The sequence below is a fragment of the Mustela erminea genome, chromosome 13 (assembly GCF_009829155.1).
Source record: "Mustela erminea isolate mMusErm1 chromosome 13, mMusErm1.Pri, whole genome shotgun sequence".
Classification (NCBI taxonomy): domain Eukaryota; kingdom Metazoa; phylum Chordata; class Mammalia; order Carnivora; family Mustelidae; genus Mustela; species Mustela erminea.
This window is the reverse complement of record NC_045626.1, coordinates 47,649,386-47,674,013: the sequence shown is the minus strand read 5'-3', so window position 1 is coordinate 47,674,013 and position 24,628 is coordinate 47,649,386. Positions and strand designations below refer to the sequence as shown.

At 36.4% G+C, this 24,628-nt stretch overlaps 1 protein-coding gene and 1 long non-coding RNA gene across 7 annotated transcripts in view; one reads left to right on the top strand and one right to left on the bottom strand.

The window, feature by feature from the left end:
• The window catches only part of RBBP8 (RB binding protein 8, endonuclease), a 146,270-nt gene that overhangs the window by 69,593 nt on the left and 52,049 nt on the right, over nt 1-24,628 (top strand). For 5 of the 6 annotated variants that reach the window (XM_032310037.1, XM_032310038.1, XM_032310036.1 and 2 more), the window contains 9 exons: nt 189-364; nt 2,469-2,573; nt 6,312-6,409; nt 8,082-8,191; nt 9,586-10,483; nt 10,566-10,689; nt 13,991-14,079; nt 15,542-15,659; nt 19,519-19,662. In XM_032310037.1, coding sequence (XP_032165928.1) covers nt 189-364; nt 2,469-2,573; nt 6,312-6,409; nt 8,082-8,191; nt 9,586-10,483; nt 10,566-10,689; nt 13,991-14,079; nt 15,542-15,659; nt 19,519-19,662 — 1,862 coding nt within the window. The remainder of the gene's footprint in view (nt 1-188; nt 365-2,468; nt 2,574-6,311; nt 6,410-8,081; nt 8,192-9,585; nt 10,484-10,565; nt 10,690-13,990; nt 14,080-15,541; nt 15,660-19,518; nt 19,663-24,628) is intronic. The other variant, XM_032310040.1, reaches the window with a different exon arrangement.
• Nucleotides 10,990-24,243, bottom strand: LOC116571740. The gene is made up of 3 exons (XR_004277972.1): nt 24,140-24,243; nt 21,799-21,803; nt 10,990-11,000 (listed from the first exon to the last, which is right to left on the bottom strand). It is a non-coding gene; the product is annotated as an uncharacterized LOC116571740 (long non-coding RNA).

Here is a 24,628-nt window from a genome sequence, read left to right as displayed (position 1 = left end):
CCAGTTGGCACTCTAAACATTTGAATACTTCTCTATTCCTTGTATTTAGATTTGGAGTATTAAATGCAAGTAATTACATCTCTTACAGCTTCACACCTGTGTTCTTTTATAAGTCCATGCTAAAGAGAGATGTTTTAATAAATATGTGTTGCATTAATTTTCTTGCATTTATCATTATTTTCCTCTAGAAATGATCAACAGCACCAAGCGGCTGATCTTGACTCTGAGGAAAATGTTATTCCAGATTCACCAATAACAGCTTTTTCGTTTTCGGGCGTTAATCGGCTCCGAAGAAAGGAGAACCTCCGTGTCCGATACACAGAACAAACACCTGCTACACTAGAGCAGTCCGTGTGTGCAAACGGTAAGGGTTTTTGAGTTTTATAGTGTATACAAGAGTGTTCTGCTATAGTGAATTTTTCTGTTCTTCCAACTAGGGGAAGGAAGATAGCCAGTTACGGAACTTACTTTGCAACTGTATGTCACAACATTTTTCTGCCTATGTTATGTATAGGCGTGCATTGCTTCTCTGAATATGTAAACCCCCAGCATTTTATAAATGTAGTGTATATTTCTCTTTTTATTTAAAAAAATATTCCTATGACTATAACTGAGTGGGATTAGAAGGAAAAAGGGAAGGGAACTTAATGTTAATTTTCACCTACTGTGTGCCAGGTATATGCTGAGTGAATCAAGTGAGTTATTACTATATTTTAATCCTTCTGACAAGCTTGGAAGGTAGCTGTCAGTATCTTCATTTTGTAATGAAGAAAGGTTTGCTCTTCAGAGGGATTAGATAATTGACTCTGGGTCACTTGTCAAGTACGTAGATGAGTCAGAATTCAAATACAGATCACCCTGGAGCTAAATTTTTGTACTTTCCATGTCTGACCCATAGCTCCTCCTACCAGTAGCTTTAATTGGCTGTTTTTGTTATAATATGTAGCAATTGATGGTAACCAAGAAATGGCTTTATAAAGTATCTACTTTGCGGCTTAATCAGTGACATATTTCTAACTCCAGGCCTACTTACCACCTCTGCTAAATACTTTGAAACTGCCTTTGCATATAGCCCTGAAATTTATCACGTGATATGATACAATGATTATTTCTTTTAATACTGATATGAAGTAAAGACTTTCATTCTACCTAAATAGTAACAAAGAAAGCATTTGGAGGAAGGATTGTACATATTTCTAGAGATAATTTCGTAATACAAATAAACTAAGAGTAGCTATGCCTTTAAAATAAAAAGTAGATCTTATTCTTTGATATTGGAAAAGTGGCACCATTTCTTTTTTCCATTTTATATGAGCTTGCATCACCATCTAGTGGAAAACAAAAGAACTGCTACAAATCTTACATTTAATTAGGAACTAAATAAAGTAAAATGTAAGGTCTTGACTCTAAAGTGAACGTTCTTTGGCCTTTTAGTCTGCTATCTGACAGAATCACTACAGATAAGCCTCTACATATTAGATCATGTTTAAATCCATCTGTAAGAATACCTAAAAAAAAACAAATTACAGCAGTTTTCTTTATTAGGAAAGTATTTTTTTATATCTTGTATAATGCTTTGGGTTTATTTCTTCATCATATGAAAATAACCTTTAACTATTTTAAAACTTAATTTTTCCAGTCGGTTAAAGCCTCTGCCTTCAGCTCAGGTCTTGATCCCAGGGTCCTGGGATCGAGCCCCGTGTCGGGCTCTCTGCTCAGCAGGGAGCCTGTTTCCCCAGCTCTCTCTTTGCCTGCCTTTCTGCCTACTTGCGATCTCTGTCTGTCAAATAAATAAATAAAATCTTTTTTAAAAAAACTTAAGTTTTCTGTTTTAATCTTGCTCTGATCCCTTTTTACTGATAATCTAAAATTTTGGTTATAAAATACAAGATCGTTTTTGAGCCATGCAAATTGTTTTAAAACTTGTTTACATGGTTTTCTTCCCTCATTACTACCCTTCCTTATTTTAAAGTTTATAGGGTGTTATATTATTTTCTAGTTATAGTTAATAAAAGTCTCTTTCCCTTGCTTTGTCCTTTTTTTGGTTTTCATTAAATTAAATCCTTAAACATTGGAATGGTTTCTAATAAAGCATATTTTGGGATTTCCTTCCAATAAGTAAAAACTCTAAAAACAAAGATTATTGAGATATATGATGCAGTATTCATTTTAAATGAGCCTACTGATTTGCAACAAATATATAAGGAAAAGATGTATTAAAATATTAGAACTCTAGGATGGTTAGGTCAGAAGAAGCTTATCTATTCTATTCCTTTTCTCTCACATTCCTAACTTCTTTGTTTCTTAGTGAAACTGAAAGAAAGAACTCTTCATAGGAATATGAAAATTTTTTTCAGTAAAATAATACTTCTAATGCACTTAAAGACAAGTTTGTTTTGGCTTATAATATATTTTGGTATTTTGTATCATAATTATTTATTTATATGTAATCTTTTTTCTCCCTTTAGAACTGAGAAAAGTTCCAAAGTCTTCAGCTCATCCACAACATAAACCTAATGAAAGTGAAATTCTAGTGGCTGACACTTGTGATCAGAGTCAGTCCCCCGTGGCTAGTAAGCAACATACTGAGATTTACTTTATAAGTTTAAAGTTTGTGATTACTGGTGGGCAAGAGTGGCCAAAAGTCTGAATTAGACAGTATTTTCCATATGATTTTGCTTGTATTATTGGTTGAATAGCAGTCTTTTTCATATTGGAAAGTCATGTTATCCTATTATTAATTCATAGTAGTATCCCATCCATTTTAATACAAATAGCTAATAATTTTAAGTAAACAGGCTTTTCTGTGCTTTATTCATTCATCCAACAAATACTTGAGTGCCTACTGTATACCAGGCACTGAACAAAACAAAGCCCTAAACCTCATAGAGTGTACAATCTAGATGAGGGAAAAAGAAAATAAATACATATTAGGTAGAAGCATGTGTTCTAAAGAATAAAGCTGGATAAGAAGAGATATTAGGGGGCTCCTAGGTGGCTCATTCAGTTAAGCATCTGCTTTAGGCTCAGGTCATGACCCCAGGGTCCTAGAATTGAGTCTTGCATCGGGCTCCCTGCTCAGTAAGGAGTCTGCTTCTCCCTCTACTTTTACCCCCCTGCTCGAGATCTCTCTCTCACTCTCTCTCTCTTGCAAATAAATAAATAAAATATTTAAAAATATATTAGGAAGCCTCACTTTAGAAAGTGATACTTGAGGAGAGATGTAAGGAAGCAAGGGAGTTATGTAGATTTGGGGGAAGGGACACCCCAGATAGAGAAGTCAGAGCACAAAGGCCCTGGGATCAGGGTGGTGTTTGGTTCTTTAGGAAGAACATTAAGGAAGCCTCTGTGTCTGGGGCCAAGTGAGTGAGGGGAGACTGGTCTGGGCAACTCTCTTCTTTAGAGCTGCTGTTTACTAAGAAGAAAGAGACCAGGAACATCAGGTTTATAAAGTGGGGGTGGGGATGGGGTGGCTAGAAATCAGAAGTTTGTTTTTTGAGAATATTCTGAGATGCTAGATAGACATTCAAGTAAGGTAAGTAATTGGATGTGAGTTTAGAAAGGTCTAAGAGAGAGGAATGGGAATTGTTAGCGTGTAGGTGGTATTAAAGTTAGAAAACTAGATGAGATTACCAAGCAAGTGAATGTAGATAGAGAAGAGAGGAAGTTAAAGTACTTAGCTCTGGGGTGCTTCATTATATAAAGTAGCGATTCTCAGCTATTTTTCTTACCACCACCCTAGCCTTTTTAGACACTTTTTCCCCTAACCAATTTTCCATGGAAATTCAGTACTACCAACCTACGCTACGAGTGTATGTATAAGTGCTTTATGCATAAAAAGACACCTTTGCTTTCAGAACCATTTTTCACCTCCTTAAAGGCAATATTACAGCTGACTAGATGGTGATTTAGAGGTTGTGAAAATGAGGAGGAACCAACAAAGTAGGTAGCCAGAGAAGAAGCTGCCAGTAAGATAAAACTTAGATAGGGGCTCCTAGGTGGCTCAGTTGGTTAAGCATCTAACTCTTGATTTCTGCTCAGGTCATGATCTTGTGGTCTTGGGATCAAGCTCTGCATCAGACTCTGTGCTCGGCAAGGAGTCTCCTTCTCTCCCTCTCCCTCTGCTCTCTCTCTCTTTCAAATAAATAAATACATATTCTTTTTAAAAAGAACTAAGATAAAGTAGTGTCCTTTAAGCCATGTGGAGAGAGAAAGAGGTGGCCAGCTGTGGCAGACAGTGCTTATTAATAAGTCAGGGAATATGAAGACTGAAAATTGACTATTGGATGTGGTCTCATGCAGATCATGGAGTATTAAAACTCGTAACACAAATTGTTAAAATGTAATGGTATTCAGCCAGACTGTTGCATGTCAAAAGAAGCTAGGAGAGTAAGCAGAGAGAACACTTGCAAACTGGTCCTTCAAGGTGTTTTATGGTAAAGGGGAAAGGAGAATGGGACAGTAGCTAGAAAATGGGTCAAGTGAGGATGTTAAAAGATGGGATATTATAGCATATGCAGCATATTTTTTTAATTAATTAATTTATTTGAGAGAGAGAAAGCAAGCTGCGGGGTGGGGGAAGGAGCAGAGGGAAAGGGACAAGCAGACTCCACTCAGTGAGGGGCCAGACACCCGGCTCGATCGGAGGACTTTAAGAATACAACCTGAGCCAAAAACGAAGAGGTGGTTGGTCAACCAACTGAGCCACCCAGGCGCCCCTGTGCAGCATATTTTTATGTTGATGGAATGATCAAATAGAGAGAGATGAATAATTCTAAGGAAAGAGGGAAGAGTTGCTACATCCGTGAAAAGGTGAGAGGAGATGAAATCCAGAGCTCAGTTGAAAGGGTTGGTCAAGGTTAATCACATTCACTTAATGTGAGTACAAAACTTATTCTCTAAAAGCTAACAAGTCATTTCATATTACTGTGTATGTGTGTGTGTGTGTGTGAATACATGTGTATAGACAGACTGTCTGGCGAAGGGTGCTGGAGACATAACACTGAGTGTGGCAGATCCTTACTTGTCTACACTCTGGAGCCCATTCTTGTCTGCTGCTCGTCTCCTGTTGCCAGGACTTTGCTCCCTCAGTTGTCCTCTTTTCTTATATCTCCAGCTTCTCTTCAGGTTTTTTCTTTTCAATATACGCATATGTTACCTTCCATCTTTTTAAAAATAACCCCTCTTTTAATTTTCTCTGTCCTTAGCTATAGCTTCTCTTCGAAGCTGAAAAAGTGATCTGTGTTCTGTAGCTCGTCTGTATTATCTCCCATTCATTCCAGTTGAATCCAGTAGGGGAAGGATTCCATTCTTCACCTCTCCACACCCCTGAGAGAGAGAGAGAGAGAAAGTGAGAGAGGTTCCTCGATGGCGTCTCTGGGCTTATGTCCTGCTATAGTTATATCTTCTGCATTTTGATTTCCAGCAATTAAAACACCTCTAGTTCTCTAAACATGCAGTTTTATTTCACGTTTCTGAACCCTTTCACATTAACTTAGAGTCCTTCCCTCTGTGCCTGGGCCCAGGTGACCTCTCCAGATCCTCTTGCTAAGGTGACCAAGGGATCACCTTAGGTATCACTTGTTATAACTCTCCCTGATAACCCAAGACAGATTTAGGAGTCCTTCCTCTATGTTTAAGTCCCTCGTTTTGTACCTTTAATTTTTATCACATTTTATTGCAATTCTTTTCACCTTTCTGTTTCATCTGTATCAGTCCTTAAACTCCTTGAGGACAAGAACCTTCTTTCTTGTCGTCTAGTGCCTGGCACAATGCCTATAACATAGTATGTGTCCCATCAATACCTGTTGATTTGTTGAAACTCTGTACACATAAAACTTTGTTAAATACTTGAACACAGACGATTTCTGTAAATATGTGTTAGCCTAAATCTTAAATTATGCAGTGCTGAAAATCTCTCCCACAAAGTATGTTTTCATGAAAGATACTACAAATACAGTTTTATATTCATGCTGTATCTCAGACTGCAAGAAATCCAGCACAATTATATATGAATTTTGGGGTTTTTTTCAGTGGCAATAAGAAAAATAATCTGCTCATTGCATTCTGTTCATTTAGGAAAAATAGAAAACCTTAGCTAAAAAAAACTTGGCAAATGTAAATGCTAGGTACCTGCAATTTAATTTATTATTATTATAATAGATATTTTGGACTTATTTGCACAGAATTTTACAATTGTCCAGTGCTATCTATAGAGTGGTTCTTTGAGCTTCGTTTTTTCCTTTTTTGTATTTTTCAGTATATCTCATTTCTACAATTGTGTAATTGCAGGTTTTTTTTTTCTTACTTAGAAACACGTGGAACAAGCAATTGTCCTACTGATAAGTCATCTTTTAACTTAGCTACAGTTGTTGCTGAAACACTTGGATTTAGTGTTCAAGAAGAATCTGTAAGTAATTGTTTAGTTTGGTGATAATATGAATTAATTGGTGTCCTTTTAGGTCGATTTTTAGAGAATTGAGCAAGAGAAAAGTTATTTTATCCAAGGATCATGGGATAAAGGCCTAGAACAAAATTGATATGGTTAGAAAGGCCCATTTATATTATCTACTCCAGCGTCCGAAAAACCTAGAGTCTAGAATTCTTTATATCATAGGTTGTGGGTTGAGTAAAAATTTAGGGAGAGTGCTGATGGCTTGGAGGGTTTGGCCAACCCTTCCTTGCTTCCTCTGTCCTCCCTACTCCTACCTTGTTTTGTCTCAATGAAGATTTAAACCTTAAGGTTGGTGTCAGAATTTATTGGAACTTTTCAGTATCCTTTAAACTGGGGTTTGTTTTGGAAAACAGGCTGAGTTCTTGGGACTGCTAAGGATGCTTTAGCTTTTTGTCTTTATATGTGCAATCTAATTCTTAGGAATTGAGTTAGAAATTGATCTAATGAATTTCTTTTCATTGTTTTAGTACTTCCTTACTTACATCAGGCACATTCACTTTTTTTCCTTAAGTGATCCCTAAAAACAAAAAACTTAACTCTTCAATTTTAAGTTTTATTTTTATACAACTTTAAAATACTGTTCCTTTGCTTTAGTCCGTAAATGTATATTTGCTCTTATAAAATTGTCTTACTGTTAAATTTTTAAAAATTGAATTGATTTTTCATTACATTTGGATCTTGTTTTTGCTCTTTCTAGTTTTAAACCACTCTTCCAGTGGTAGTGGGTAGTTTTTAACCTTTGAACTTTAAATGTGTCTTAATGGTTTCTAATTCCCTCCTACCCATAAATCTGACAAATAAGTAGTTTAAACACCAAATATATTAAGGGAGCTGATCTCTAAAAACATGCTATTCCAGGTGTGATCCATAGGCCAACAGCATCTTCATTACCTTGAAGTTCTGTTAGCGACAGACAATCTCAGACCCCACGCCAGACCTACAGCAAGAGAACTTGTGTTTTCACAAGGTCCCTGGTTGACTTGAATGCATGTAAAAGTTTGAGAAGCACCGCTCTCTAAAGGATTCTTTTAAATTTGTTTACTATCAACATAAATAATTATCTTTATTCCTTTTGCCTCGTCTTAATGTGTTTTGGAATTGGAGTTGATGGAGTGTTACATACCAGTAGTAGAATGTACTTACTTCAAATAGTAAAATAAATTGATGGCTTTCTCTCTTTAAACTTAAAAGTATGTCTTATTTTTTTTATTGTGGTGAAAAGCACATGACATAAAATTAACCATTTTAAAATCTACAGTTCAGTGACATTTATTCACAGTATTTATTCATTTATTCACATTTATTCACAGTATTTTGCAGCTACCCCGTCTCTGGTTCCAAAGCATTCTCATCACCCCAGAATAATACTTGTATCTGTTAAACATTCGCTCCTCATTCCTCAGTACCCACAGCCCCTGGCAATTACCAGTCTGCTTTTTATTCTTAAGGGTTGCCTATTCTGGAAAATTCATATAAATGGAATCCTACATTATGTGGCTTTTGAGTCTGGCTTCTTCTACCCCATTTTGGGGGTTCATCCACATCACAGCATGTATCAACATTTCATTCCTCTTTAAGAATGAGTAATCTTCCATTGTATTTATGTATTTATATTTTATTATTGAAGGAATCTCAGGGTCCCATGAGCCCTCTTGGTGATGAACTCTATCAATGTTTAGAAGATCACAAGAAACAACCTTTTGAGGAATCTATAAGAATTAATGAAGATAGCTCAAGGTAATTTGGGGCACTTTGGTTAAAAAAATTTATGGACTGTTGGTGAGATCTCATTACAGTGAGTTCTGTGTAATCAAACTGTTTCTGTCAGCATATAGTTTGTCATTCTGGTTGTATTTATTTATTATTTATTTTTAAGCAGGCTCCATGCCCAACAGGGGCTTAAACTCAGGACCCTGAGATCAGGAGTTGTGTGCTTTACTGACTGAGCCAACAAGGAACCTCTATTAATTTTTATTTTAAAAAATATTTTCCCCATGAGGTACCAGGGTGACAAAATCGGTTAATTGTACTACTCTTGATTTCAACTCATGTCATGATCTCAGTCAGGATCATGGGATTGAGCCCCAAGTCAGGCTCCATGCTCAGAGGGGATCTGCTGGAGATTCTCTCTCTCTCTCTCTCTCTCAAACAAATAATTAATTAAAAATACATCTTTTCCCCACTTTATGATGAATTGAGGGCCTTTTGCATTACTATAGAGAGATGGATATTATTTTTTATATTCTTTCTGTACTTCTGTGAAGCATTATTTAAGTTTCCAGCCTTTTTCCTCTGCCTCTATCAAGACCCAGTCATCCCTTCTGTGTTTGTATTTCCGAAAGAAAAATGTTGTATAAAATGCTCCTATAAGCTTTGATGAATTTTCAAGATTGCATTATATCTCATTTATGAATTTTAGAACATCCACTAATAATAACTATATTTGTGTATTGTTTTGCTTTTTAAAAGTGCTTTTGGTTTTAGATGCATCTATCATATTTAATTTGTCACCAAAGTAACTCATTAAAGTGGGTTTTATTGCTCCTGTTTTTTAGTCAACAGAAACGCAGCTCCACAGAAATTAAATGCCTGATTTAACACCACATGACTGTTAATGACTAGAGCCAGAGCTCTTACCCATTCCACATCTTCAGACTTCACCTTAATACTCCTGCTGTCACAGCTGTCTGCTCTGCTACAGGCAGACTGGCTCCTAAGTTATGTTCAATTCTGTAGGAGGAGTTTGTTTCTTAAAGTCACTTATGACAAGATTTCATACTAAAAAAAGAGTTTGGGTCTCCAGTAGAATTTAATAAAATATAATTTTCTTATACAGTGAAGTTTTCTGAATTACTTAGGAAAAATATTTATGGATAGGGATATCAAGGTATTAAGATAGATTTACTGTATCATTTTCCTCTGTTTTTTGTCAGCCAAATGAAAAAAGCTGACAGCTCTACCCTATTTCAAAAAAATGTTGGTTAATCATCTGAGTGTAATACCGTACTGAGTCTAAGACCCTTAATATTAATAATTCTGTATTAGTGTAAGTTTTCTCAGATGCTTGTCTTAAAATTCTTACCCTATTTCTTTAGTAGAAAAAAAGTTTTACCACTTCTTATTTTTTTTAGATTTTCAGATTCTAAGTCAAAGACTCCTCCTCAAGAAGAATTAACTACTCGGGTATCTTCTCCTGTATTTGGAGCTACTTCTAATATGAAACGTAGTTTAGGTTTGAATACAAGTTTATCCCCTTCTCTCTTAGAGACTGGGAAAAAAAACCTTCTGAAAACAGCACCCATCAACAACACTTCTACTTCTAAATCAGAGAAAACTAGATCAAAATCTGAAGATAGTGTCCTTTTCACACATCATAATCTTGGGTCTGAAGGGAACAAGATCATTAACCAGTCATCTTCCAGTAAGCAGATGCTTATCAATAAAAACGTAAGTGAATCCAAAAATGAACAGGATGGTTTTGATCATATTAAAAATGCTATCACTGATAAAGACAAACTTGTGATACCCCTGAAATCACTGGGAGGGAGAACATCCAAAAGGAAGAAAATTGAGGAAGAAAGTGAAGATGAAGTAAGCAGCCCCCCAGCCTCTTTTGATAAAGAGAACGCCTTTCCCTTGTTACTGGATAGTCATTCTTCCATGAATGGAGACTATGTGATGGATAAACCTCTAGATCTGTCTGACCGATTTTCGGCTATTCAGCGTCAAGAGAAAAGCCAGGGAAGTGAGACCTCTAAAATCAGATTTAGGCAAGTGACTCTCTATGAGGCCTTGAAGCCCATTCCGAAGGGCTCTTCCTCGAGCCGCAAAGCCTTGAGCGGGAGCTGTGTGTTAACCAGAGATGCCCCAGAGGAACCCTGTTTACAGGAGTGCATCCTCCAGTCCTTAGGTAAATCATCTCCAGATAATAAAACACCATTACAAATCAAGGAAGAAAATCCCATCTTTAAAATCCCTCTACGTCCACGTGAAAGTTTGGAGACCGAGAATCTTTTCGATGATGTGAAGGTTTGTGTTAAATGTTCAAGTATTTTTATTAAAATGGTTGTTCATGATTTCATCTAGATGCTAATAATTCTTTCTGTTTAAGGGAGCTGATTCTCATGAACCAGTAAAAATAGCCAGGTCAGTCCGTGGACCATGTGAACTTACATCCGTCCTTCAGTTAAATCCATGTAGAGTTGCTAAAACAAAGTCTGTACAAAACAGTCAAGGTATGTTTTCTATAAATAGTATTTCCAAAAAAGAAAATAGCATTTCTACTCCTTTTTAATGATCTTGAGTGTTATATAATATACGTTCTTTGAATATATTGAATTGTTTTAGGAAAAACATTTCTTCCTACATATTTCTGTGTTTACAGGATGATTCTCCCTGGTTTCCTTTTACATATGATATTCCTGCTCTCATGCTTTTTGAAAAAATGAACTGAGGTCTTTAAAACCTACTTTTATAGATGATTTTGTGGACTTACCTATTTTATGTAATTTCTTATTTTCTTTACAGAAGCTTTACAAATTTTAAACTATGTGGAATTTTAAAATACATAAAGTAAAATATTTATCATCTAAACCTTGTTCCTTACCCCACAGGTAGCCTGTCCTTTTTCTTTGCATTTACATGTATATGTGTAAACATATGTATGTATGTATACACACACACACACACACACACACATATACACACACATTTATGTGGGTTTTTAAACCTCTTACTTGAAAACCTTTTTTACTCTTAATAGGTATGTTAATCTTTTCATAATTTTGCTGTGTTTAAAATGAGTCTTTTTGGTTTTCGGCCATGAAATATTTCTATACTTCCTATGTAGTATTTTTGCTTTTATTCTTCATTCAAAATTTTTCCTTTATTCAAGGTTTAATTTCCCTTTTTCCTGAAGCACATTCTTCAGTTGTTCTGCTAGCAATAGTTTCAGTCTCTGTATGAAAACACTTTTTTCACTCTCATTTCTGATTTTTTTTTTTTTTTTTTTTTTTACATTTTTGATTTGGGTTTTTTTTTCTCATGATTGCTCCATTTAACCTTCCACAATCTACTTAAAGTTAATATTATGCCACTTTGTGTTTTGTGACTGTGCTTTATGTAGTTGTCATTCATGTCCACATACATTGAAAACTCCTCCAAACGGTGTTACAATTTTTTTTTAAGATTTTATTTATTTGACAGACAGAGAGATCACAAGCAAGCAGAGAGGCAGGAAGAGAGAGGGGAAAGCAGGCTCCCAACTGAGCAGAGAGCCCGATGTGGGGCTCAATCCCAAGACCCTGAGATCATGACCTGAGCCGAAGGCAGAGGCTTTGACCCACTGTGCCACACAGGCACCCCCCAAACAGTGTTATAATTCTAACTTTTTAAAACTATTTTTGATATAAAAATCACTCATTACAGTGTACAAGTCGGTTGTTTTGTATACTCGCAGAGTTGTGCAAGCATCACTGTAGTCTAAGTTTAGAACATTGTTATCACCTCAAAAAGAACAGTACCCATTAAGTTAATGTCTAACATATGTGAAGAACTTACACAACTCAATACCAAAAACAAAAATAATTCAATTTAATAATGGTCAGAGGACCTGAACATTTTTTCAAAGAAGGCATCCTATTGCCAAGACACATGAAAAGATGTTCCACATCACTAATCATCAGGGAGATAGAAATTAAAACTATAATGAGATATCACTTTATACCTGTCAGAATGGCTGAAAGCAAAAACACAAGAAATAACAAATGTTAACAGAGATGTAGAGAAAAAGGAGAGCTCATGCACCATTGGTAGGAATGCAAATTGGCATAGCTACTGTTAAAACAGTATAGAGGTTCCTCAAAAAGTTAAAAATAAAATTACCATATGATCCAATAACTCCACTACTGGATATTTACCCAAAGGAAATGAAAATACTAATTCTAAAAGATATATGGACCCCTATGTTTATAGCAGCATTATTTACAATAGCCAAGATACGAAAGCAACCCAAGTGCCCATTGATAAATGAACGGATTTAAAAGAGATGTGGAATATTACTCAGCCATAAAAAAGAAAAATCTTGCCATTTTGCAACAACATGGGTGGACCTAGAGGGTATAATCCTAAGTGAAATAAGTTAGAGAAAGACAGATACCATATGATTTCACTTACATGTGGAATTTAAGAAACAAACAAATAGAAGAGGCAAAACCAAAACAGAATCTTAATATAGGGAATAAACTGATAATTGCCAAAGGGGAGGTAAGGGGGTGGGAATGAGTGAAAAAGATAAAGGGTTAGGCTAAGCGAGATAAGTCAACCAGAGAATGACAGTTATCATATAATCTAACTGATATGAGGAATTTGAGAAACAAGACAGAGAATCATAGGAGAAGGGAGGGGAAAATGAAACAAGATGAAACCAGAGAGGGAGACAAACCATAAGAGACTCTTAACCTCAGGAAACAAACTAAGGGTTGCTGGAGGGGACAGAGGTGGGAGAGATGGGGTGGCCGGGTGATAAACACTGGGTATATGCTATAGTAAGCTCTGTGAATTGTGTAAGATTGATGATTCACAGACGTGTACCCCTGAAACAAATAGTACATTACATGTTAATTAAATAAATAAAAATAAGAAATAGATAAAGGGGGTTAAGAGTACACTTTCTTGATTAGCACTGAGAAGTGTATAGAAATGTTGAATCATATTATATATCTGAAACTAATGTAACACTGTATGTTAATTATACTTGAGTAAAAATATTTTTTCTAAGAGCAATACCATTAGCAGTCGTTCTGCATTCCTCTCCCCACTTCTCCAATCCTAGGCAACCACTGATCTGTCCTCTGTCCTCTGTCTCTATTGATTTTCCTATTCTTTTCATATAAACGGAATCATACAATATATGATCTTTTGTGACTTCTTTTACTTTCAGTTTTTTCACTATTGTAAATCATGCTTGCTATAAACATTGATGTACAATTTTATGTAGATGTATATTTTCATTTCTCTTGAGTTACAAATAGGAGTAGGATTATTGGACCGTATGCTAACTCTCTAACCTTTTGAGGAACTTTGTGTTTTCCAAAGTGTCAATGTCATTTCACATTCTCCCCTGCAGCACATGAGGTTCCCATTTCTCCACATTCTCACCAATACTTGTTATTATCTGTCTTTTTGATTTTAGCCATCCTACTGGGTGTGAAGTGTTATCTCATTGTGGTTTGATTTGCCTTTTCCTGATGGTTGATGCTATTGAACATCTTAGCGTGTGCTTTATTGGCCAGTTCCCTTCTTTGAAGGACTGTCTATTCAGATTCTTTGCTCATTTTCAATTGGAGTATTTGTCTAATTATTGAGTTGTGAGAGTTCTTTATATAAGAACTCTTTATATAACCCTGTTATATAACCCTGTTAGCAGCTATATGATCTGTAAATCCTTTTTCCTATTCTGTGGATCCCATAATGTTTTAAAGTAATAAGAATGTTTAAAAATCCATTTTTAATTGTATTTTTTTCTCCTTATTGAAGATGTATCCTTTGAAAATATCCAGTGGAGCATTGATCCAGGAGCAGACCTTTCTCAATATAAAATGGATATTACTGTAATAGATACAAAGGTAAGTTAGAAAGTAAAACCAAGCTCCATGTAGTTATTCTAGTAAGTTGTTAGTCACCCTCCTCCCCTAACTCACTCTGTGACCTTAAGATAATCAAATACCTCTTAAAACCTGATTTATTTATTCAGAAAAAAAGAAATAAAAATGTTTATTCTTCTAACTTCATGATATTTTTGAAAGGATAATAATACCTTCTGACTTTAAAGGCCTTTGCTGGGACACCTGGGGGGCTCACTCAGTTAAGCATCTGACTCTTGATTTCAGTTCAGATCATGATGTCAGGGTCATGAGATCAAGCCCCATGTTGGGCTCTGCACTGGGCATGGAGCCTACTTAAGATTCTCTCTCTCCCTTTCCCCCGCCCCTCCTCTCTCTTTCCCTCTCTAAAAAAAAAAATTAAAAATTTTTTTAAAAAGGACTTTTCTAGAAAATATTATTATAGTTTTAAAATAATGAAAAATTCTAGTTATATATTTTAATAACTTACATATATAGATAGATATTTTTTAAAGATTTTATTTATTTATTTGAGAGAGAAAGAGCAAGTACAACCAGGGGGTTAGGCAGAGGGAGAAGCAGACTTCTTGCTGAGCAAGGACCCTGACACAGGGCTCGATCCCAGGACTCTGGTATCATAACCTGAGCTGAAGGCACACTTTATTGAATAAGCCACACGGCTGGCACCCCTTGATAATTTTATATTTTAGCGAAGTGATTCATTATATGATTTGATTAAATTAATGTTACCATCAAGAAAAAAATTTTTTTTCCTAGTTGGCTATTTTTTAAATACTGTATGTTTTTTTAAAAATTAAAATTCGGGGCACCTGGGTGGCTCAGTCAGTTAAATATCCAACTCTAGATTCTGGCTCTGGTCATGATCTCAGAGTTGTGAGATCGAGGCTCTCGTTCAGCGTGGAACCCGCTTAAGATTCTCTGTCTCCCTCTCCCCCTCTCTCCTCCCTACCTCTTAAAAAATAATAATTAAAATTCCTAGTGGAAATAACCCTTTTGGATTATATTTGGGTTCTATATAGTTTGAGAAGTTCTCTTTCAGTTGGGGGGATATTAATGAAGTATTTAACTTGCTATAGTAGGAAATTTGTTCTTTGTGTGTACACGGACATTCATTATCATGAAGCCAACTGAGAAGAAAGGGAGGAGAAGCCCAGGGAATTCAGTGGTGCACAACTCTCCCTTCCTTGGCAGCAGTCCTTCCTTTCATGGGCTTGAGAGAGGATGCTTGTATGTTGAAGCTAAAATGTTTTACAGACATAAAACTTTAATTTATATATATTCCTAAGGTAAAAATAAATATAACTTAATGCTACTGAAGGGTACATTTAAAATTTGGTAAAAATGATAAATGTCATGCTATGTATATTTTACCAGAATTTTTTATAAGTAATATATAAGGCCATGCAGGATAATTGTTAAAACTTTTGAATTTTTAAATATTTAGGATGGCAGTCAGTCAAGATTAGCAGGAGGAGAGACAGTGGACATGGACTGCACATTGGTTAGTGAAACTGTGCTTTTAAAAATGAAGAATCAGGAGCAGAAGGGAGAGAAAAGTCCAAGTAAGATTTGATTTTTTTTAATTTAATAAAAATGTGGAGAGACGTTTATAGTCGTACCATTGCACTGATGACCAAAAGTGACCACTTCATCATAAACCAGGGTTTTTTTTCGTCTTCTGAGAAATAGGTTTCTCTTAATAAAGCTCAGTTTCAGTATTTCAAGGGAAAAAAATCTTTAGCCAAATCTTTTTTCCAGGAAAACTTAAAATTGTCTGCAGGATTCACCAAACCACAGCCTGCTGCCAGTTTTATAAATAAAGGTTTATTGGAACACAGCCTCACATTTGTCTCTCTATGGCCTATGGCTGCTTGCATGGTACCACAGCAGAGCTGAGTAGTAGCGACTGATCTTACTGGGCCCATAGGCCAAAAATATTTCCTAACTCACCCTTTAAGAAACAGTTTGCTGATGCCTGGTATTATCGCTAGATAATTTTCTGTAAAAGGGAATCTTGAGAGTCCTGTTTTAGAAATAGGAATTTGCACTTTGTTAAGGTGAAAAGGAGAAATTCTACCTTATAGACTTGTAAGTTAGCAGTAAACCAAGAATAATAGTGTATATGCTGAGTTACTCTGCCATATTCTGCTTCTACAGAAAACAGGTCTGGCCTTTTCTGGTAACAGACTATTAATTCTTCATCTAAAGCCTTGATTTTCCAAAAGAGGCAGGAACAGTGGAAGGATTTTGGTTGGTACCATGTCAGCAACATCCCATGAGATCAAGTAGCCCAGGAATACTGTCACTTAACACTCTTATGTTGAAGAGTTAGGACCTGCAACAGGGGATGCAATGCCAAAAGCAAGGACATTTTCCAGTGATCAGTCTGTTAGAAACTAAGGATACTCTGTATGTACATTCCCTGTTTTTGTTCTGAATATTCTGTAATCTATTTGCCCAGGGCTGGAGCCAGTCATGTCCCCACTTCTTTTAAAAAACTTTATCTCGGGGCACCTGGGTAGCTTAGTCGATTAAGCATCTGACTTTTGGTTTCAGCTCAGGTCATGATCTTAGGGTCATGGGACTGAGACCCATATCGGGCTTCCCTCCTCAGCCAGGAGCCTGCTTCCCCTCTCTCCTTCCCTCTGCCCCTCCACCCACTCATGCGCTCACGCTCTCTGTTTTTCTCTCTGACTCCCCTTCTCTCAAATAAATAAATCTTTTAAAGAAACGCTTTTCTCTCTTGCTGCCCTAACTGCAGTAAGTGAGGGAAAATTGTAGTAGCCTTTGCCTTAATTCTTTGTTCTTTAGGAATGAGTAACCATACAATCAAGTAGTTGGCTACCCACGTTGAAAGGACTGCCTATTAAAAAAAAAATAAAAACCAACAGTGATTTGTTGTCCTTTTATAGTGAATGATACTTAAGTAACTTTCTTCTTAAGAAGGTAATTTGCTTTTAAGATTGTTTTGTCTGGTACCAGTTCCTGATAATATTTTCCTTATTTCTGTCAAAAAAGAAAGGAAGGAAGGAAGGAAGAAAGAAAGCGAGCAAAACTAAAGCATGACTACTTTGGCTTCAAGTTTATCTATTTAATTTGAAAAATATGATGGTTTCCCAAATATGTTTGAAGGCATTATCATGTGGAAATGAGGTTAGAATTGAACTAATGAGTGGAGACAGTTTTGGCTACATAAGATACTGTGAATACTGTTGCTATATAATAAATCACTCTGATAACTTAAAGGATTAAAACAACAACAGTCATTTTCTCAACCTTCATAGTTTCTGTGGTTCAGGAATTCCAGAAGAGTTTGGCTGGACAGTTCTGTCCCAGGGCCTCTTCCGCATTTGTAGGCCAGTGGTAGCTAGAGCTGGAACAGCAGAGGGTAGACAAGCATAGGGTAGAATGAGGGTGGCGTGGCATCTGCCTCCACTCAGTTTCAGGGCTTCTCCATACAGACTTTCCACGTGGGCTAGTTTGAGCTTCCTTGTCATGTGGAGACTAGGTGCCCAGAGTCCGCATCCCAAAAAGAGTAAGGCAGAAGTGCATGGTATTTTTATGATCTGGCCTTAGAAGCTGTATAGTGTCACAAAGACCTACCCAAATTCAAAACAAGCAGCCCTTCCCATGCAGTGGAGGAGTGTAAGACCAGCACCTGGGGGAGAAGATATTCTTAAAGCCATGCGTGGAAAAAGACAGTCCGTGCATTTTACCCATGAGGTAGATCTTTTTTATACTTAGAATTGGTTAAAAATGAATCATACCAATAAAATTCCCCAAATACTGCTAGTATTTCAGTTTATTTATTTATTTATTTATTTATTTATTAAGATTTTTATTTATTTGTCAGAGACAGAGAGAGAGTGAGCGAGCACAGGCAGAGGGAGAAGCAGGCTCCCTGCCGAGCAAGGAGCCCAATGTGGGACTCGATTCCAGGACCCTGGGGATGATGACCTCAGCCGAAGGTAGCTGCTCAACCAACTGAGCTATCCAGGCGTCCCTAGTATTTCAGTTTAAAAATGTGTTTTATATTTCTACTGTGTATTAGACTTCCCAGATGATATGGTAGATTAATAAGGATATCGTCTCCATTGTCAGATATTTCAGTCAGACGTCACACCAACAAAAACATAAACTAGTGGGGCACCTGGGTGACTTAGTTGGTTAAGCATCAAATCATGATCTCAAGATGGTGGGATTTAGCCCCGCATTGGGCTCCATGCTGGGCATGGAGTCTCCGTAAGAGTCTCTCTCTCTCCCTCTCCCTCCTACTCCTCCCTCCCTACTCACACGCTCTCTCTAAACAATTAAAATTTTTTAAAAATTTTTTAAATTTTTATTTAAGAATAAGAAACTGATGATTTAACATTGTGATTTACTAACAGCATATACAGAATATTTTGGGAATACCCAGCACACTGCCTAGCATGTAGAAGTTGTATATTATTTACAAATTTGATCCTCAATGTGAAAAAAATTAGTACTTATAATCATTGAGTAAATATTGAGCTTCAGTTCTATAAAGGGAAGTGTTTCAGTAACTGGAAATAATGAGTAAACAGAATAAAAGTACCTACTTCATGGAACTTACCTTCTGATTTAAGGGGAGAAACAATCAAATATGTGGTATGGTAGATGATGGCGAGTTCTGGAGAAAGATGAAACAGAGTAAGGGTGCTAGAGCACCATAGACTGGGGGAGGTGGTAGTTACTTTATAGAGAAGAATCCCAGCAGACTTCTGCTCTATTGTGTGTGTTGTCAACTGGACCTATTTCTGTTTTTTAATAAACTGCCATTTTTCAAAGTGTGATTATATATTGGGAAATGTAGTTAGTACTCTGAGGATGAATTTAGCACTTAACATAGCAAATGAGGAATTGAATTCATAATTTCTATCAATACTGAACTACCAAGTGTTACTGATGATAATAATAGTGTATATGTATATATGTCTATATATATATATGTATATATGTAAGAAAATACTTCTTTTGCTACCACTTTAGAAAAATAAGCAGATGAGCAAGATTCTATAGATTTTAATGTCAGTTATTTATGCACATTTTATTTAAACTTAGTATTTTTCATCATTCATTATGATGCATTTTCTGTTCCTCGCAGTTTTTTGGTAGAACTCATTTTAGTGTAGTGTGAATTATACATGAGCTAATAAGGAGGAAAAGATTTTTATGTATGTAATGACAACAAAAAGTAGCTTTCTCTGCACATGAATAAAGTACAGTTAAAGCCCTACCGTAAAATCTTTGTAAATACAGTAACTATGCTTGGGGGTTTACTGTTGCCTCGTGTACATCCTAGGCAAGTGTATTGTGTGGCAGTTACTACAAGTTTCACATTGGTCTGCATAGAAAGCAAAAAGCTTGCTTGTTGCCTTAAGCCAGTGCTCTTTTACATAGATGGAGAAAGAAAAATGAATGATAGCTTGGAAGATATGTTCGATCGGACAACACATGAAGAATATGAATCCTGTCTGGCAGACAGCTTCCCCCAGGTGGCAGATGAAAAAGAGGGATTGTCAACTACCACAAAGAAACCAAACAGTAAGGCTATTTTCTTTTTCATTATGGCTTCTCAGTTACACTTATATCAGTACACTAAGTCAATGAGCTAGTTAACAAAGACTTGATGAGGTGTATATTAATAACTAAAATTTTGTATTTCTTATATAAATTTCTTATAGATAATGAGATAATTTCAGGCCAGTTAAAGAATTACAAGAAGATAGCTCAGTGGGCGCCTGGGTGGCTCAGTGGGTTAAGAAGATAGCTCAGAGAGAAAAAAAAATTAGTCCCTTTTATTAAGCTTCCCCTTACATTACTATATGACCATAAAATATTCATCAAACCTAAGAAATTACTCTTGATCGAATACACAGATTTCTTTGTAACTTGTGCATAAAGTTCATAAAAAAGTTTTGGCAGGGTTCTTTGTTTAGTAATTATCATTGCAATAGAGTTGGAAGGAAAGTGTTTTACAAAAAATTCAGACTAATTCTCTGTTTGAATGCTTTACCTTCCCAGACAAAATAATGTAACTCTATGTATCAGTCTTTTTTTAAATTCTTTTCAAGGTGCCTCGGTGGCTCAGTCACTTAAGTGTGCCTTTGGCTTAGGTCAGGATTCCAGGGTCCTGGGACTGAGCCCCACCTGGGCTCTCTGCTCCGTGGGGAGCCTGTTTTTCCCTCTCCCTCTGCCCCCACTCAGCTCTCTCTCACTCTCTCAAATAAAGAAATAAAATATTTTTTTAATTAAAAAATAAATAATAAAATTTCTTTCAATTAGAAGCAGTAGTTTAGGGGTGCCTGGGTGGCTCAGTGGGTTAAAGCCTCTGCCTTCAGCTCAGGTCATGATCTCAGGGTTCTGGGTCGAGCCCCACATCAAGCTCTCTGCTTAGCCGGGAGCCTGCTTCTTCCTCTCTCTCTCTCTCTCTCTCTCTCTCTCTCTCTGCCTACCTCTCTGCCTACTTGTGATCTCTGTCAAATAAATAAATAAAATCTTTTAAAAAAATGAAATTTAAAAAATAAAAATTAAGGGGCACCTGGGTGGCTCAGTGGGTTGAGCCGATGCGTTCGGCTCGGGTCATGATCTCGCGTCACGGGATCGAGTCCCACATCGGGCTCTCTGCTCAGCGGGGAGCCTGCTTCCTCCTCTCTCTCTCTCTGCCTGCCTCTCTGCCTACTTGTGATCTCTCTCTGTCAAATCAATAAATAAAATCTTTAAAAAAAATAAAATAAAATAAAATAAAAAAATTAAAATTAAAATAAAAATTTAAAAAAAAAAGAAGCAGTAGTTTATAGTGCAGGGTGGGAATGAAAAGAAGAATACTCTAAGTGAATCTCTCAACTAAATAATCTGAATTGAAAGTTAAAATACTTGCTAAATGTCTCATTTCCTTTTTGTGAGTAAAAAAGTCTAGTGCAAAGGTTATATATATGAGCATACCTTCTGCTATGGAATAGTCCATCTTGATTATGTTTTCCTTATACTTCCCATTGGGTTTAATAAAAAAATACAGCCCTTATTAGCTCAAAGTAATTGAGACCCTAACCAAAGGTACAGAACAGCATGGTGGCTTAGTCCGTAGCAAAAACTTAATCCAAGCCAACTTTTGTGATGAAAGTTTACAACTGTTCAGTTCACTTTTTTCTCCCCAAGAAGAGCCTTTTGCTAATTGTTTTCAGTTAAGGGGGGGGGGTATTTTTTTACAAGATATAATTAATTTCTGTCCTTTTTTTTTTCAAAGTTACTTCTCACATTGACCATCCCCAAATTTCTTCTCACTTATCTTTTGTGGCAGTTCCACACTGTTGTTTTGCTCTCTGGAAAGTTCTGCTTCCTAGAGTATCCCAAGTCTGTTTTCTTCCTCACATATACTTTTCTCTCGTGCTTCTATTAACTACCTCTGCATCTCTAATTTGTCTTCTCTGATAAATCCCAGTCCTGCATTTCTTAAAGGAAATATAATGTAAATGCAAATGCTACTTTTGTGTCTTTTCAACAACTTAAACTTAGAATATCCAAACCAGGTTCTCTTTATTTCTTACCAAATGACCTTTTAGGCTTTTTCATTTTTCCCAGTCACCTAGGCATATAGTTTAGGATTTTATTGTTCATATATGTATTTGAGAACAAGAACATGTATTTCATGTTCTTGACCCTCGTTTCACAAAGTTCTACGTAGTCTTTCCTCACAGGAAAGAACAAATTTCAGGGAGGATATCAAAAGCGTGATTCTAGACATGTTAATACTTAGTAGACATTCAAGTGGAAATATTAGTAGATAATTGATATGTGTTGAGTTTAGACAAGACATCCAGAATAAAGAAATAATTTAGGGGGCAGGAGGTCAACAGCAAGTACATGATGGTTCTTAAGACCGTGAAACTGAATGAGATCACCCAAGTATAGAGAAAAGAAGCATTTCAAGTTTTGACCTCTGGGGTATGGCAACTTTGAAATGTTGGAGAAAGAGGAACGAGCAAAGGAAATTGAAAAGGAGCTAGAGCCAGTGAAGTAGGACGGAATCAAGAGTATGTGCTATTATGGATACCAAGTGAAGATGTTTCTATATATTCATCACTCCTAGCTTTGTCCTCTCTCTTCTGAACCCTGGACTCGAATCCGGCTACCTATTGGACATGTTATGAGAACCTTGAACTTAGTACATTCAAATCAGAAATCTTTATTTTCTTACCATAATTTGGGCTTTCCCTGCCTTTCGTGGTCTCATTAAACCTCAGTAACTATTCTCCCAGTTAATAAAGATAGAAATTTGAAAGTCATATTTGACTTCTTCTTTACCTTTTCATGCCCAGTCTGATACCCTGGCAGTACCATCTCCAAACTATGTTTCATATCACTTCGCTCCATCTCTATAGCCACTGCCCTAGTCTAAACCTCTCTTCTCTCTACGGCTCTACTGCAGGCCTCCTGACTGGTCTTTTATGACAGTTGTTCCTCCACTCCAGTCCATTCTCTGCAGACTCAAAACTCACTTATTTTAAATGTAAACTAGATTGTATTATCTTCTTATTTAAAAACCCTCAATGAGAAGGTATTTGAATGGCCAGTAAACACATGTAAATATGCTCAACATTATTGGACAAGAGGGACTGAGATAACCACTTCACACCACTGAAATGGTTAAAAAGATTGGCGCTATCTAACATTAGCAAGAGTGAAGAGTATCTGGAACCCTCACATTTTGCTGTTAGGGATATAAAATTGTACTGTGGAAAGGAGTTCAGCAAGGTTTTTAACAGTTTTATTGAGATTCTTGAGGTTTTTTTAAAGTTATGTATACACCCACCGTAGTACCCAGCAATTCCACTCCTAGGTATATAAAGAAAAGAAACGAAAGACGAGTTCACAGAGCATTGTGTTCAAGAATGTTCATAACATAGCTATTTGTAGTAACTTAACTCTAAAAACAACCCAAATGTCCATCGACAGGTGACTAAATATGAATTGTGATAAACTCATATAGTGGAATACTACTTGTCAACAAAAAGGAGGGTACTAGACTCAGCAATGAATCTCTAAAAGTCCATTGAGCTAGAAAGATCCAAAAGATGGAAAATTATATATTATATAATTCCATTAATACAAAGTTCTAAAACAGGCATAACTGTGGTGGCAGAAATTATCGCTCCATAGAGAGAGGAGAGAGACATCAGAGAACAGTCATCTGTTTGAGAAGCAGAGGAATAGGAGTAACCATCTTGATGGGCAATGGAAATTCTCTCTCTTGATTCGGATGGTAGTTGCACAGCAGTAAACATTTGTCAAAATTAATCAGAGTATCTTAAAATCAGTGTGTTTCTTATATAAATTATCCCTCAGTAAAGTAGTCTTTTCAGAAGTCTTCAGTGGTTTGCTTTGTATTCAAGCTCCTTTCAGCTTCCAGGGCCCATCAAAATCTGGTGCTTGCCCACATATCTGATCTCATCTTTCCTAACACCTTTCTTCACTCAATCTTGACCACACTGGCCTTCTCTTAGTTCTTATAACATACCAAACTTTTTCCCATTTCAGGACCTTCACCTAGAACATTCTCCACTCCTGCTTCTTGTGGCTGACTTCTTTTTATTCATCAGTTACCACCTTTCATATCCTTCCTTAGAAAAGCCTTAGCTGTCGACTTACTTAATGTCTGTTTCCCTCACTGTGGTGTAGACTCCATGAGGATAGGAGACCTGGTTTCTCTTCTTGAATGTTGCTTGTCCAGAACTTAGTACCATGCATGATTATTTTTTTTTTTTTAAGATTTTATTTACTTATTTGACCGAGAGAGAGAGAGATCACTGAGCAGAGAGCCCAGTGCGGGGCTTGATCCCAGGACCTTGGGTTACACAATAGCAGTTGCCTATTTGAATACACAATAGCAGTTGCCTATTTGGGTCTAGACAACTTGGGATTTGGGTCCATAAGCTTTTGTTCTTACTTTGTCACCAATTTTCTGGTAAAATTTTTTAACCTCTATTTCCTAGTTAAGCTACTTCAAAGACACATTATAAACATCTGCAGGACTGGGATGCCTGACTGGCTGAGTCCATAGAGCATGTGACTCTTGATCTCAGGGTCGTGAGTTTGAGCCCTACACTGGGCATAGAGCTTACTTTAAAAAAATCAGCAGGACTAGTAAGTGAAACATATTAAAAGCTGCTTATTGTTGTTTGGTGCCAAATGGTAATGGGCATCAGAATAACTCTTTTGAATTCTAAAATAATTTTATATACAATATATACATACGTAGATATGCTTTTTATATATAGTTTTTAAATCTAAAATGGTTTTATAGGTAAGATTTTTATCTCTAGTATTTCTGAGGTACACAAGATAATCAGCACCCATCTCATTGTGCAGATGAAAAAGAAAGAGAAAATTAGTTACAGAAAACTTAAACAAGTTGCCCAGGAGCCTAGAGTATGAAATCTGGAAAGAATGGAAGTTCTGATATAGGTCATTCTTGTTCCAAAAAAGCTGTTTCTCAGTTCTGCATTCAGTT